The 14,465-nt window shown below is 42.5% G+C and overlaps 1 protein-coding gene across 1 annotated transcript; it reads right to left on the bottom strand.

The window, feature by feature from the left end:
* Positions 1-209: 209 nt before the first annotated feature.
* On the bottom strand, positions 210-1,166 carry LOC127040876 (olfactory receptor 12-like). The gene has a single exon (XM_050935432.1). The coding sequence runs from the start codon at positions 1,164-1,166 to the stop codon at positions 210-212; it is 957 nt and encodes a 318-aa protein (XP_050791389.1).
* Between the last annotated feature and the right edge of the window lie 13,299 nt (positions 1,167-14,465).

Here is a 14,465-nt window from a genome sequence, read left to right as displayed (position 1 = left end):
ACAGATTTCTAGACCAATGCATTTCTAAGGGAAATGTAAAAAATAACATAAACACATGGAGGATTTATTTATTACATTTTTTTTCTAGTGGCACAGGACAGTGTTTGATGATAAATAGATAGATAGATAGATAGATTAGATTAAATGTTGAACAATAAATCCTTCCAATATACCAAGGGATTATTTAGTTCAATGTTCATAGAAAAGGTTCATTTCAAAACCATTATGCAGCCTATGGTTCTTCTCAAAGCTTCTTTAACATCTTTGTTCCTTAGGCTGTAGATGAAGGGATTCAACATGGGGATGACTAGGGTGTAAAATACAGACACCACTTTACCCTGATCTGGGGAGGATAATGAATTGGGCTGGGCATACATGAAGGAAACAGTCCCGTATAATAAACTCACAACCACTATGTGGGAGGTGCAGGTGGAGAAGGTCTTGTGCCTGCCCGTGGCACAGCGAGTCTGGAGGACAGCAGAGATGATATAGACATAAGAGACAAGAATGATCAGGGCAGTGCTCATTATGATGAGGCCACATAAAGGAAACAGCACCATTTGATTGATGTATGTGTCGGTGCATGAGAGGGTTAGCAGGGCTGGAACATCACAGAAGAAGTGATTGATCTCATTAAAGCCGCAGAAGCGCAGAGTAAAGGTGAAGCTGGTTTGCACCATGGCCTTCACGCTGCCACAGAGATAGGACCCCGCCACCAGCTGAATGCAGACGGGCTTAGACATGGCAATGGGATACAGGAGCGGGTTGCATATGGCGGTGTATCGATCATATGCCATGGCCGACAGAATGAATGCCTCAGTAGTGGCAAAAAGAGAGAAGAAGAATAATTGGGTGGCACATCCCCTGTAGGAAATGGTTTTGACATCTGTTAGGAAGCTCGCCATGGCTCTGAGGGCAATGACGGAGGAGGAGCAGAGGTCTAAGAGTGACAGGTTCATGAGGAGGAAGTACATGGGGGTGTGAAGGCGAGAGTCATCTGTAATGATGAGGACCAGGATAGTGTTCCCTAGCACAGTTATTGTGTAAATCACCAGGAACATCATAAAAGGGACCACCTGGAGGCCTGGACCTCTTCCAAACCCCAGCAGGATAAATTCTGTCACTTCAGTGTGGTTCACATCTCTCTCTGGCTCCGCCGCTGACATTTCCTTTGGAAAAGTGATGAGATAATAGATTAAAGAAGAACTGAAGGTGCTAGATAGATTGTAGCAGGCTAGAGGTGTGTTTCGGTTCATTCTCATTGAAGTCCAGCACAAGATTCCCATTGGTTTTATTAGCATGGGCAGAAACTTTGGAAAGCTAGTTACATGTATACGGAACGAATCTTGAGACATGCTGACCTTTTTGCAGTTAAGTACAAATGTATTACATTTCTCATGTAATAATGATTTGTGAGAGTGGACTTAGATAGTGCAAAATTATGATAATCTTGTAACCCACATGGATACCCTGTCTCATTGAAACCCATGATACTCCGTATGAGTGAAGATGATTTTACCCACTCCTTGCATGAGTGTGTAAGGATGCCCATGTCTGGGTGCTATTCAACATGAGTCTGTGTGGTGGAATGTTACCCTTGATCCACAGATTCATATCTCTTAAAGCCAGAAGAGAGCAATATGAGCATCTAATAGGACCTCTTGCCCAATAACTTTTAGCTGACCTGTAGCATATCTCTGCCCATGTCACAGTAATAACTCAAGACAATGAGTCAACAGATTTATCAGATTGCTTCTCTTCAACTCCAGCACATGCACCCCATCCAAATACCAGCATTAACAATAAGCTATAAATACAGTCATAGGACCGGATCTGCTGGGTGATTTCCATTGAACTTCATTGACTTCTTAGCAGTCAGACTGGTTGTCGCTCTAAAAGATCTGCTCTAGCTTAAACAGATGTGGGAGTCACTAGGTGGGTTTCTCTGCTGTGTGCTACCCAAGAGGCAGGGCCAGCGCTTGCATTTAGGCGACTTAGGCAATCGCCTAGGATGCCAGGATTATGGAGGGGGCGGCATTTTGCCAGGGGACGGTAGGCGGCTCTGGTTGACCGGTCGCAGTCTTGCCTGCGGAGGGGCCTCTGGTCCCGTCGCTCCACTGGAGCTGCCGCAGGCATTTCTGCGAACAGTCCGGTGCTCCTGCAGCTCCGGTGGACCTCCAGCAGGCACCACTGCAGCAGCTCCACCGGAGCCGTGGACCACGGGACCCTCCGCAGGCACGACTGCTGCAGGTTCACCGGAGTCGCGAGACCTGTGCGCGGGGCAGCAAAATGGCCCGGCGCCTACGGTGCCAGAAACCCTGGCGCCGATCCTGCCAGGAGGTAAAACTAAATGGTCTCTTCTGGCCTTAAAATCTATCAACTGATGGAAAAAAAAATTTATTCCTGTAAAATAGGTGCAATTGCAAGGCTGCAATATTGGCATAATGATTTCCGTAGACTGAGGTTCAACCTAGAGCTTAAGTTCAACATAATTTTGGCTCCTTCTATTTGTACTGGCCCCTGCATAGTGTGAATTTCACCTGTATAGAGTTACACATCTTAAATTACTCACTAAAAACTACATTAAAAGAATGTTATTAAGACTACAAGTCAGGTACTCAAAAGTTAGGAAGCACTGGAATTAAAGATGCCCACACAATCTTAATTCAGCCCCCTTGTATATATCCATTATGAGGCCATTTTTAATTACAACGTCACATATTATTTTTTTACACCAGACACCCACCTCATTCTGTCCAGAGGTGAAATGGTGCTCTGGGGAATGAATCATGGCTGTGTAGTGAGGGAAGCTCTAGTCTGTAGGATCCATTTACTGCAGAAGGTGGAAGATGTTTAGAAATTGAGGCAGGGAACTGCAGCAAGAGAAAGGACGGTCTAAGGCAGATACAGCAGTTGAATGTTGCCATTGAGAACTACATTCTACCCCTGAAAGTCACTTAAAACAGACATTTCACAGGTGGTCACTAACTTTGTGTTCCTCATATTCTGGGAGCCTTACCTGAGACCCTGAGATCTAATATGAAGAAATGCTGAGCAATCACAGCTGCAGCTGAAGTCAATGGGTCCTGGGCTCAACACTTTGAAAAATCAAGTGCTATTCATCTCGGATTGGGCAGCCAAAATTTTGACCTGAATCTCTCTGTGTCTCAGTTCCCTATCTGTAAAATAGAGAATATAATACCTGTTAAAATAAATAGGTTGCCACGTGTACCCTAACTGTGAGTTCAGTGATAAAAAACGAGCAAAACTTCATAAGATATCACAATAACATCTTGCAACATATGTGGATAGGAAAAAGTGCAAAAAAGAGACTGAAAGACTGAATTAGTCCAAACAAAGAGACCTGCTGATGTAATTTGTGAGCTGTGTTGAAATCCTGTCTAGTAAATAAGGACATTTTGAGAGTGAAAATCAAGGAGCCAAAACTAGAATGTCAGAAATTAGGCCAAATTGGTGGACAAAATAAGGAGGGGATGGGCTATTCCACTCATCGCTCCCCTTTGGGGCCCTTAAAGAAAGAAAGTCTGTAGAGAAACATTGGCTATTGGAGTGAGCTTCACCATCATGACTGCCACCCCCACCATCTCCTGCGAACTGGGTCTGTATCATCCTGACCTTGAATAATGCCCTGATGAGACCAGGCAAGAGAGAGGAACCCAGATGGCATCACCATTTCTACCACAACTGGCTGAATCCCAACCACCACCTAGAGTCTGTCTCTCTCTCTTCCCCCATCACCCCTGTGTGTCCTTTTCCTTCTCCACATTACGTTTGTTTCCTGATCTCTCTCCTTTTGCCTTCTATTTAGTAAGGATCCGGTTTATCTGCCCAGGACTACATGTTCTCCAATACTTTTGTAAGACTGTGAGCAGAAAGGCAACTAAATGTCCTAAACAGTCCTATGCTGGCGCGAGCTTGTCAGATTTTGGAGTGGCTGATAAAACCATGTGCTGTGCCTGTGTTTTTTCCAGCAGTGAGGTTGCAAGCGAGAGTCAACACCAGAGATAGAAGCTGCATTTTCTATCTTTGCTGTTCTTTCCCCTCCCCTGTTGTGTGTGTTTGTCTTGGTTTGTGTTCCAGGAGATGGGATCAGACTTTAACAACAAGAGCTCCAGCCCACCTCAAGTAACATCTTCTCCTTTCTCCCCTAAAGGATAGTTATTATCATCTAAAGACTGTCATACAATGTTCCCCTCCCCGCTTTTAAAGCTAAAGGGAAGGGAATAAGAGATGCTTTTAAAAGGAAACCTTACCTAATACTCTAAATTTCAAATGCTTAAATGCCCCCCAACCCCCATCTTCAATTCAGGGTTAAAAAGATATTTAATGGTGTGTTTGCCATGGCACTAAGCAGGTTGAAGTCGCTTTATGCCAACCTCAAACCTTGTTTAATGTTGGACAGTGGCTGTGTTATGTTAACACATGTGGCTCCTATATTCCATCTAAGTTAACACAACATCTCCCTGGTCTCAGGTGCTATGAAAACAAATTCATGAATGTTTGTGAAGCACTCAGACAGTACAGGGATGGGTACCAGAGAAAAGCCTATGAAGAAATTAATACATTATTTCTTCAAAGCGAGGTTTGATTAGTATGCTGTCAATGAGGCCAGGGACCCCACACTGAGCAATATGGATAAAACAAAATATTGACTAGCTGGTCATTAAGGTACTGGAAACAGGGTTGTCATCATCTATGTGGACCAGAACTACAGAGAGGTGGGACCATTTCCCAGTGAGTTTCAAAGCTATTTGCTGATAGCAGAGGAATTATAAGACCCAGGAACCTTGGGTTCCAGGTGCTGGAGTTGAGAGTGCTCCACAGGGTGCAGACTTTTCTGCTCATTCCCCTAAAGCCTGAGCTCTCCTGCCACATCCCCTCCAGACTGTCCTTATGTCACATTTCTCTCATCTGCCCCCTCGGCTACTTGTCCCATTCCGAGCCTCCTCACCTTAATCTCGATCTCCAATCTTCCAATTTCTCATCCCAGTCTCCATGCCCAGCAATCCTAGTCTGACACCTCCAGATTCCCAGTCCTAGTTCCATTCTCTCCTATCATTCCCAGTCCCAGTCTCCTTGCCCAGCCAGTCCCCCTCCCAAACATTTTTACCTGATTTGTTTCTCTCTCCTACCCTGGCTCCCATACCCCCACCAACACTACATTCCCCTTCCCTGCTGGTTCCCAGTCCAATCTAGCTTCCCAGGCTCCTCATCCAATCTCTGTATCTCCTTCCAACAGATCTTCCTCCTGCCCACTTTGCACAGCCAGTGTCAATTCTTCCCCTTCACCCAGGATCCTCATCAGATTTGTCTCCCATCCTCCCTCATCTCCTTCCCCTCATCCCAATGGTTATCAGTCCCAGTCTTCTTGCTTCACAAGTCCCAGTATCCCCTGAAGTTCCTTATCTGATCTCAGCCTCCCCCTTGACAACTGGCACCCAATCCCCATCCCAGCTTCCTTCTCTGGCCCCCAGTACTAGTATCTTTGTCAACAAGTCCCAGTCTGCCCCCAACTCCCAGTCCCAATCTTCTTGCCCAGCCTGTACAAGTCTCCACTTCATTACCCAGTTTCCCTCTCTCCACCCCACCACCTTTCAGTCCTCTGCCCCCACCAAAGTCTGGCTCTTCTCTCCACTGCATTTGAATCAGACAGCATCTTCCACTATGCTGCCAGTCACATGATTAAGAGCACAGGAGAGACAGACCCTTTCTCTCAGTTCAAGTAAACAGACTCTGGACCTGGCATAGCCCACAGCAGCCCAGATCTGCAATTGCAGGGACAGTCCCTTTCAGTCCCACACTGCAGCATGCTCAGTGTGGATGGAACCTGGAATATTTCAGCCCAAATAATTAGCATTTTGCCATGTTATAAAGGAACTGAAAACAAGGTCTTACAAAGGGAAGTGTTGAGTAACCTTAATAATCAGTAGCACTAACAGTCTTATAACAACAATTTTGCATTGCCAATGTAACATTTGCAGGGGATTCTGGACCATAACTGGGGCTCTTCCTCACTACGACACACAGAAATAATTATCATAACAACTTTTTAAAAGTTAAAAACTAGAGGTGGGATTTTTCTTTTCTGCTGAAAATCAGTGGGAGTTGGATATCTAAATCCTTTAGACTTCTTTGAAAATCCCAGCCTACATCAATGCCGATATTCCATCTATCAACTTTTCCAGTACCAGAAGACTCATCATATGGGCTTTATTATGTTTCTTCTCTCACTTTCAAGATTAGGAGAGATTATAACTTTCTTTCAAATCCAGCTTACAATGGGCACTCTTACGGTGTTAAGTACCTGACTCTGAGTAACCCAACTGACTTCAGTTAGACTGCTTATGTAGTAAGACTGGAATTTTTAAAGGACGGAGTCCTCATATCCCAATGAACTGAGTTGGGAGCCTAGATGCCAGATTTTAAAAGGTATTTAGGCATGTAAAGGTACAAATAGATGCCTAGTGGAAATTTCAAAAGCTCCCAAGGCCAGATTTTTAGGCAGTTAAATAAGCTCTAATAAGAATAAACACAAACAAAACACAGGTGTAATGACATTTCAGGTTGTATCAGGACACATCTCACTCACCAAAATCATAAAACATGGGAGTTAGAAGTGGAGAAAAAAGTCTTTCGCATTCCTTGCCATCTTTTAATTGTCTATACACTGCCAATAGCACACCCCCAACTCTCCATATGGTTTTCATTTCTATCTGCAACAGATAATTTGAAGCAATATATACCACAGCTTCATTCAACTCACACTCTAGTGCAAAACATTAATAGCAACAACACAGACTATCGTATCAATAGATCTACACAACTGACTGGCACACTGTCCAAGCACTTGGGAAGTTAGTCTCCTTTAAACATAACTGAGGAAGCTGAGTGGTGAAAATCCATTCCTCCCAACCCAAGTACCAGGACTTTGACCATTATAGTTCTAGCACTAGCCTGAAAAGTCACATTTACCTCTGGCAAATGCTCACGTTGCCTCCTCACTGACCTCTGAACAATGATCACTGGCTCCATAGATGAGTATTTCTGCTTGATTCCTAGAACCTCTGGGTCTTCCTCCCTGGGTGCCTCATTAGGGTCAGAACTTCAGACGAGAAGAAAACAAACACCCTGTCAGCAAGATTTTTGGCAAGATTTTGTTACAATTACAATAATGTCCCAGATAGAAATATTGGGATCTCCTGCATTCAGTGTGTTTTTCAATTTGTTTCCATATAGACCCTGGGTACCTTCCTCAAATGAACCCATCTAATGAAACCAACCTTGTATCCTGTTCTGCAACCCTTATTCTCCCTGAGTAGCACTTACAGATGCAAGTAGTCCTCTGGAATAAAGGTTGAAGAATTTGCCCTTGGGGAGTAATAATTATTTATATGAATATGGGACTGCATGAACCAGTCCTTAGACTGGAATTTTCAAGTAAGCCTGAGGGGGATTAGATAGGTGCCTCATGACCAGTGAAAGTCAATGGGAGTTGGTCATCGAATTTCTGTAAATTCCTTTGAAAATCACAGCTGTTCACCCCAACAGCAATAATAATCCAACGAAAGAGAGGAAATAGGAAGAAATGACTCACAACACAAATTTCTGAATACGAAAATGACTTACAATTATCAACATTTTTCACAAAAAAAAGTTTGCCTCAGTTTTCAACCGTCTATCATCTTTATGAAAGGAAAAACCCCTTGACAATTAGGCCTGGTCTACACACAATTTGTGCATTCAATATACATAGATTCTAAGGCTAGAGGAGACCATTGTGATCATCTAGTCTGGCCTCTTGTATAACACAGGGACATAGAATTTCCTTGTATTAATTTCTGTTTGAACTAAAATATATTTTAGGGAAAAAAATCCAATCTTGATTTTAAAATTGCCCCCCACAATCCTTGAAAAATTGTTCAGATTGCTAATTACCTTCATTACTGATTGAATTCTTTAATTAGGAGTGTGATTTTGTAGCTATGCAGTTAAATTATGCTAGCCTTTCATGTGTACACATTTATACCCATGTGAAGATATTTAAACTGACATAGCTTATTCTTGTGAATTTACATTTAAAGTTCACATAGTCATTTCAAATTGCAGTGATTGAGTAAATCCACTACATTGTAATACCTAATTCAAGGGAAGTGACTACATTAGAATAAATAACTTCATAACCAATACTGCTACATCTATATGAAAGGTCAGATTTTTACAAGCATTTTGGTGCCTGTTAGGATTTTCAAAAGGATCCATCAATTTCAGTAGGTGTTAGGTGCCTAGGTGCTTTGCAAAACTTAACTACTGACTGTGGGATGTAAACTATCACTAAAACTGGCTTTTGTGCCAGATGAGTAGAGGATAGTTAATGTGACACCAATTATTTAAAAGGCTCCAGTGGGGATCTTTGTAATTATAGGCCAGTAAGGAGTGAACGCCTAAGTCATCCTTCACTTGAGAATACAAGGATTGGCTACAAGCGATAGCAGGACCGGGGCCCACCCTACTCCACCAGGTCCAAGCTCAGGAGGGTTCTGCCTCTGGATCAGCAGGGATCCCACTGAAACATGCTGACCTAGACTCTGGCAATACAACCGGACTAACATCTGGTGACCCCGAGCCACTTCCTACTATCCCTTCTAAATATACCTCCATCTCTGGGGGTTTCTCGATATCCCCAATGTACAGGGCTATTGGCAGTTCCTGTAACTCCTTTGAGTACTTTGTGGCACTCTGTACCTCAAAGCAGCACTCTGGAAAACCCATATTCTCCCATCATATAATGATGAGATAGGTAGGTAAGTAGATAGATGTGAAAAGAAAAAGAAAGAAAGAAAGAAAGAAAGAAAGAAAGAAAGAAAGAAAGATTGTGGAGGGAAGGATAGTTAGCAACAGATGGGCAGTTAGCTAGATAGATACCTCATTGAAGATTTTGTGGTCTAAGGTTTGTATCGCTGACTATGTTAAACTCATTACCAAGATGCATTAACCTCATTACCCTAAGAATAAGTTTATTTTTGCCTCTAGGCTTTAACCAATATCAATACTGAACAATGCTTTATATTCAGAGCATGAGTAGAGGGGCTCAAATTTTAATAAACCGTCACAAATTATTGCCATCTGAGCTCTGGCTAGGCCTAAATCTTAAAAACCTAGGATGTTTTACTTACATTTAAACTTATCTAGTCTGGGTATGTCTCACAGAAAGACATTATCTCTGTTACCTGTCATTCAGGACAGTAAGTTCCAGAGTTATTCAGTATCTTATTTTTCTACCCTCAATAAATTTGACTTTTAATTAAAAAAAAATTCCAAAAGCAAAAGCATCTATAAACTCCCAAATTTAAAGCCAAAATTTGATTTTTTTCAGAGAAAAAAAGGAAAAATTGTTGGGTTTTATGTCTTTGCATTTTCAATTAAAATTTTTGAAGGAAAGCAGAAACTTTCTATGAACGTTTTTCCTTAGATGAAAACCCAGTTTCCCATCATAAAGAGTGTTGACAGAAAACTTTCACCAAATCCTAGCACATCCTACTACGTACAGGAAAAATATGTACTGGACAGAGGGGATTGGGCATGAGAATATACATCATCCTTTAACTTCTCTGAATCTGATGAGAAAAGTTGTGCTTCCTCCAAAACATGTATAACAAAAGCTGAAATCACCGATTTGACTTCTTCATGCAGCCTTTCAGAGACCAGGATACAGCATCTAGCGTCTATGTCATGTCACCATCTTCTTCATGGATCTCCGTAATGAGACCTTAGAATGGTGAGGAGGACTCAGAGCTCTGTTTTCCTGACTTACACAGCTGGCTTTTACCTGATACCAGAAAGTGAATGCCTCCTCACATTCATTATCTGAGAGAGAAATATCTCCCTGGAAACTTCTACTGATGAGAATTTTCAGAACTTATTAGACCTAATTTTAGAACTTATTAATGAGTTTAATAGGTGAACTCCTAACCTCAATGAGAAAGTTATAAAAACAGGACAATGTCTATTGTCAAAGGAGATGTTTCCTTTTACCACTTCTAAGGAATGGGATTTTCCACTGTAGAGGCCGGTCATCCAACTTGTTCAGTCTCCTGGCTCTGAAGTGGCGAGTAACAACCGCTTTAGAAGAATGTTCATAGATTCACAGATCATCATTGAATCATCTACTTTGATACAGTGTATATAACAGGACATTATATTTCATGAAATTCCCCCTGTATTGAACTAATAACTTGTGTTTGGTTAAACCATCTTTCAAAAAAACATCCAGACTTCAGTCGAATACATCAAGAGATGGAGAATCCATCACTTCCCTTGGTAGCTTGTTCCAGTGGTTAATCATCTTCCCTAAAGGAGTGACTCCCTGGCTGGCATGCTTCCTCATGGCTGGGAACGGCATAGAAGGGTCTTCTTTTCTGGAGCCCCCTCCTGACTGTCACTCCAGCCATGCTGTGGTCTGTTTTGCGTGACTCAGCCCTCCATCTGGGTGATATCTATTGCCACCCTTTCTGGAATAAACCGAGTTCAGTTCAAAATCAGTTCAGTAGATGAATGCTGGTTCTTCACCTTCACTTTGGGCTTTATTGACCTTTCAGCATGGGCATAGTTGCAGGGGTGGGGGAAGCAGGGCGTTGCCCCTCCAAACTGGAAAACTCAGGCATGTGCAGAATTTCACACTTACACACACAACCTCATTGGCCTGACTGGAGCTGTACCCCCCTCCACCCCAGATATAGAAGTCAAATTAAGCCTATGCCTTTCAGCTCTCGTCTCTGGGTGTCTTCTTGCTATCATCCTTGGTGGGCTGATAGGAGAACCCAGGCCTGCTCTCCATTCTTTGTTCCAGCCCAGGGACCATGTATAAAGCATTTCAGGTCTGTCTATTAAGACCTACTGCTTCCTCAGTGAGCTAATTCCTACCTTGGCCTGTACTTTGGCCTTCCTTATAACCACTTCTAAGGCTCACTCCTCCACAGTTCCCAGAAATAAAGAGGATAAATTATGGTGAACAAAGCAAATATAAATGTCCCATACTGGGCTTATCTGCCCCAGGGAGGCTCTATCATCTAGCAGTTTCAGGATAGCCCCTGGCCCCAGACCAGCCTTCCTCCACACAATCTACAGGGTTTCTCTGGCCCCAGCCAGGCCTTCCTTCAAGGTGCTAGCACTGGAGGTCCATTCCCTCTCCTCCTCAGCCCCTACTATATTGGGATTTTCCTCTTTTAATTCCTCCCTCCAGCCTTTGATACTTCTCATAGGTGTAACAGAGTAAGGCTGACTGAGAGCACAGACCATCATTAACCTGTTTCTGGCCAGTGTGGGGCCAATGCACCCCTGGAGACCCTCACAGTGAAACGTTTGTGCCCTATTTCTAATTTATATTGGTCTGGCTTCAGCTTCCAGCCATTAGTTCTGGTCCTGACAGATTAAAAGTGCCCGTGTGTACCAGACACTTTCTCCTCACTAGGTCCGGCTCCGGGGCTTTTGCTACCCCAAGCGACTGGGGGAAAAAAAAGAAAAAAAAGCCCTGATCATGATCGGCAGCAGTTCCACTGCACCTCTTTCTTCTTCAATGGCTTTTGGCTGCAAGTCCTTCCCTCCGAGAGGGACTGAGGTCCCTGCCTCCAAATTGCCGCTGAAGACCCCAATGTGCCTCCCCTTACCCTTGGCCGCTTCAAGCACCTGCTAGCTGAGCTGCTGTCTGGAGCCAGCCCTGCTCCTCACTGTAATCAATTTACCCCTCAGTCTTCTTTTTGATAATACTGAGAGGTGGAACACCATGACCATATGGAAAGTCCCTAGGTATCCTAAACAGTTAGCTGTTGGCTTAACATGAGGTGCTCTGGTAGCTCAGAAGCAATAAGTAGCTCATCACTACAAGCAGTAAAGTCCTGGGGGCCTAACCCTAGTTTCCTTGTTTACCTGCATGTCTCGTTATTCATGCCTGTACACTAATGTGAGGAGCCTAGGTAACAAAATGGAGGAACTAGGGCTACTGGTGCAGGAAGTGAAACCGGATATTATAGGGATAACAGAATCATGGTGGAATAGTAGTCATGACTGGAGTACAGGTATTGAAGGCTATGTGCTGTTTAGGAAAGACAGAAATAAAGGCAAAGGTGGTGGAGTAGCATTGTGTATCAATGATGAGCTTAACTGTAAAGAAATAAGAAGTGATGGAATGGATAAGACAGAGTCTCTCTGGGCAAAAATCACATTGGTAAAGAAAGCTACTAGATCCTCGCCTGAGATAGTGCTTGGGGTGTGCTACAGATCACCAGGATCTGATCTGGATATGGATAGAGACCTCTTTAATGTTTTTAATGAAGTAAATACTAATGGAAATTGTGTGATCATGGGAGACTTTAACTTCCCAGATATAGAATGGAGGACAAGTGCTAGTAAGAATAATAGGGCTCAGATTTTTCTGGATGCGATAGCTGATGGATTTATTCACCAAGTAGTTGAAGAACCAACAAGAGAGGATGCCATTTTACGTTTTGTTTTGGTGAGTAGTGAGAACCTCATAGAAGAAATGGTTGTAGGGGACTACCTTGGTTCGAGTGATCATGAGCTAATTCAGTTCAAACTAGATGGAAATATAAACAAAAATAGATCTGGGACAAGGGTTTTTGATTTCAAAAGGACTAACTTTAAAGAATTAAGGAAATTAGTTAGGGAAGTGGATTGGACTGAAGAACTTGTGGATCTAAAGGCAGAGGAGGCCTGGAATTACTTCAAGTTAAACTTGCAGAAACTGTCAGAAGCCTGCATCCCAAGAAAGGGGGAAAAAATCATAGGCAGGAGTTGTAGACCAAGCTGAATGAGCAAGCATCTCAGAGAGGTGATTAAGAAAAAGCAGAAAGCCTTTAAGGAGTGGAAGATGGGAGGGATTAGCAAGGAAAACTACCTTACTGAGGTCAGAACATGTAGGGATAAAGTGAGAAAGGCCAAAAGCCATGTAGAGTTGGACCTTGCAAAGGGAATTAAAACCAATAGTAAAAGGTTCTATAGCCATATAAATAAGAAGAAAATAAAGAAGTGAGACTGCTAGACACTGAGGATGGAATGGAGGTTAAGGATAATCTAGCATGGCCCAATGTCTAAACAAATACTTTGTCTCAGTCTTTAATGAGGCTAATGATGAGCTTAGGGATAATGGTAGGATAACAAATGGGAATGAAGATATGGAAGTAGATATTACCACATCTGAGGTAGAAGCCAAACTCGAACAGCTTAATGGGATGAAATCGGAGGGCCCAGATAATCTTCATCCAAGAATATTAAACGAACTGGCACATGAAATTGCAAGCCCATTAGCAAGAATTTGTAATGAATCACTAAACTCAGGGAATCCTGTGGCACCTTATAGACTAACAGACGTTTTGGAGCATGAGCTTTCGTGGGTGAATACCCACTTCTTCAGATGCATGTCTGATACTAAACTCAGGGGTTGTACTGTACGACTGGAGAATTGCTAACATAGATCCTATTTTTAAGAAAGAGAAAAAAAGTGATCAGAGTAACTATAGGCCTGTTAGTTTGACATCTGTAGTATGTAAGATCTAGGAAAAAATTTTGAAGGAGAAAGTAGTTAAGGACATTGAGGTCAATGGTAATTGGGACAAAATACAACATGGTTTTACAAAAGGTAAATCGTGCCAAACCAACCTGATCTCCTTCTTTGAGAAGGTAACAGATTTTTTAGAAAAAGGAAATGCAGTGGATCTAATTTACCTTGATTTCAGTAAGGCTTTTGATACAGTTCCACATGGGGAATTATTAGCTAAATTGGAAAAGCTGGGGATCAATATTAAAATTGGAAGGTGGATAAGGAACTGGTTAAAGGGGAGACTACAACGGGTCGTATTGAAAGGTGAACTGTAGGGCTGGAAGGAGGTTACTATTGGAGCTCCTCAGGGATCAGGTTTTTATTACTCTCAATTACTGACCTTGGCACTTTTTATTACAGACCTTGGCACAAAAAGTGGGAATGTGCTAATAAAGTTTGCGAATGACACAAAGCTGGGAGGTATTGCTAACACAGAGAAGGACTGGGATATCATACAGGAAGATCTGGATGACCTTGTAAACTGGAGTAATAGTAACAGGATGAAATTTAATAGTGAAAAGTGCAAGGTCATGCATTTAGGGATTAATAACAAGAATTTTAGTTATAAATTGAGGACACATCAGTTGGAAATAACAGAGGAGGAGAAGGACCTCGGAATATTGGTTGATCATAGGATGACTATGAGTCGCCAATGTGATATGGCCATTAAAAAAGCTAATGCGGTTTTAGGATACATCAGGCGAAGTATTTCCAGCAAAGATAAGGAGGTGTTAGTACCTTTATACAAGGCACTGGTGAGACCTCATCTGGAATAGTGTGTGCAGTTCTGGTCTCCCATGTTTAAGAAGGATGAATTCAAACTGGAACAGGT

This window comes from Gopherus flavomarginatus, assembly GCF_025201925.1.
Source record: "Gopherus flavomarginatus isolate rGopFla2 chromosome 11 unlocalized genomic scaffold, rGopFla2.mat.asm SUPER_11_unloc_1, whole genome shotgun sequence".
Lineage (NCBI taxonomy): Eukaryota > Metazoa > Chordata > Testudines > Testudinidae > Gopherus > Gopherus flavomarginatus.
The sequence above is the reverse complement of the archived record's forward strand: the minus strand, read 5'-3'. Positions and strand labels throughout refer to the sequence as shown.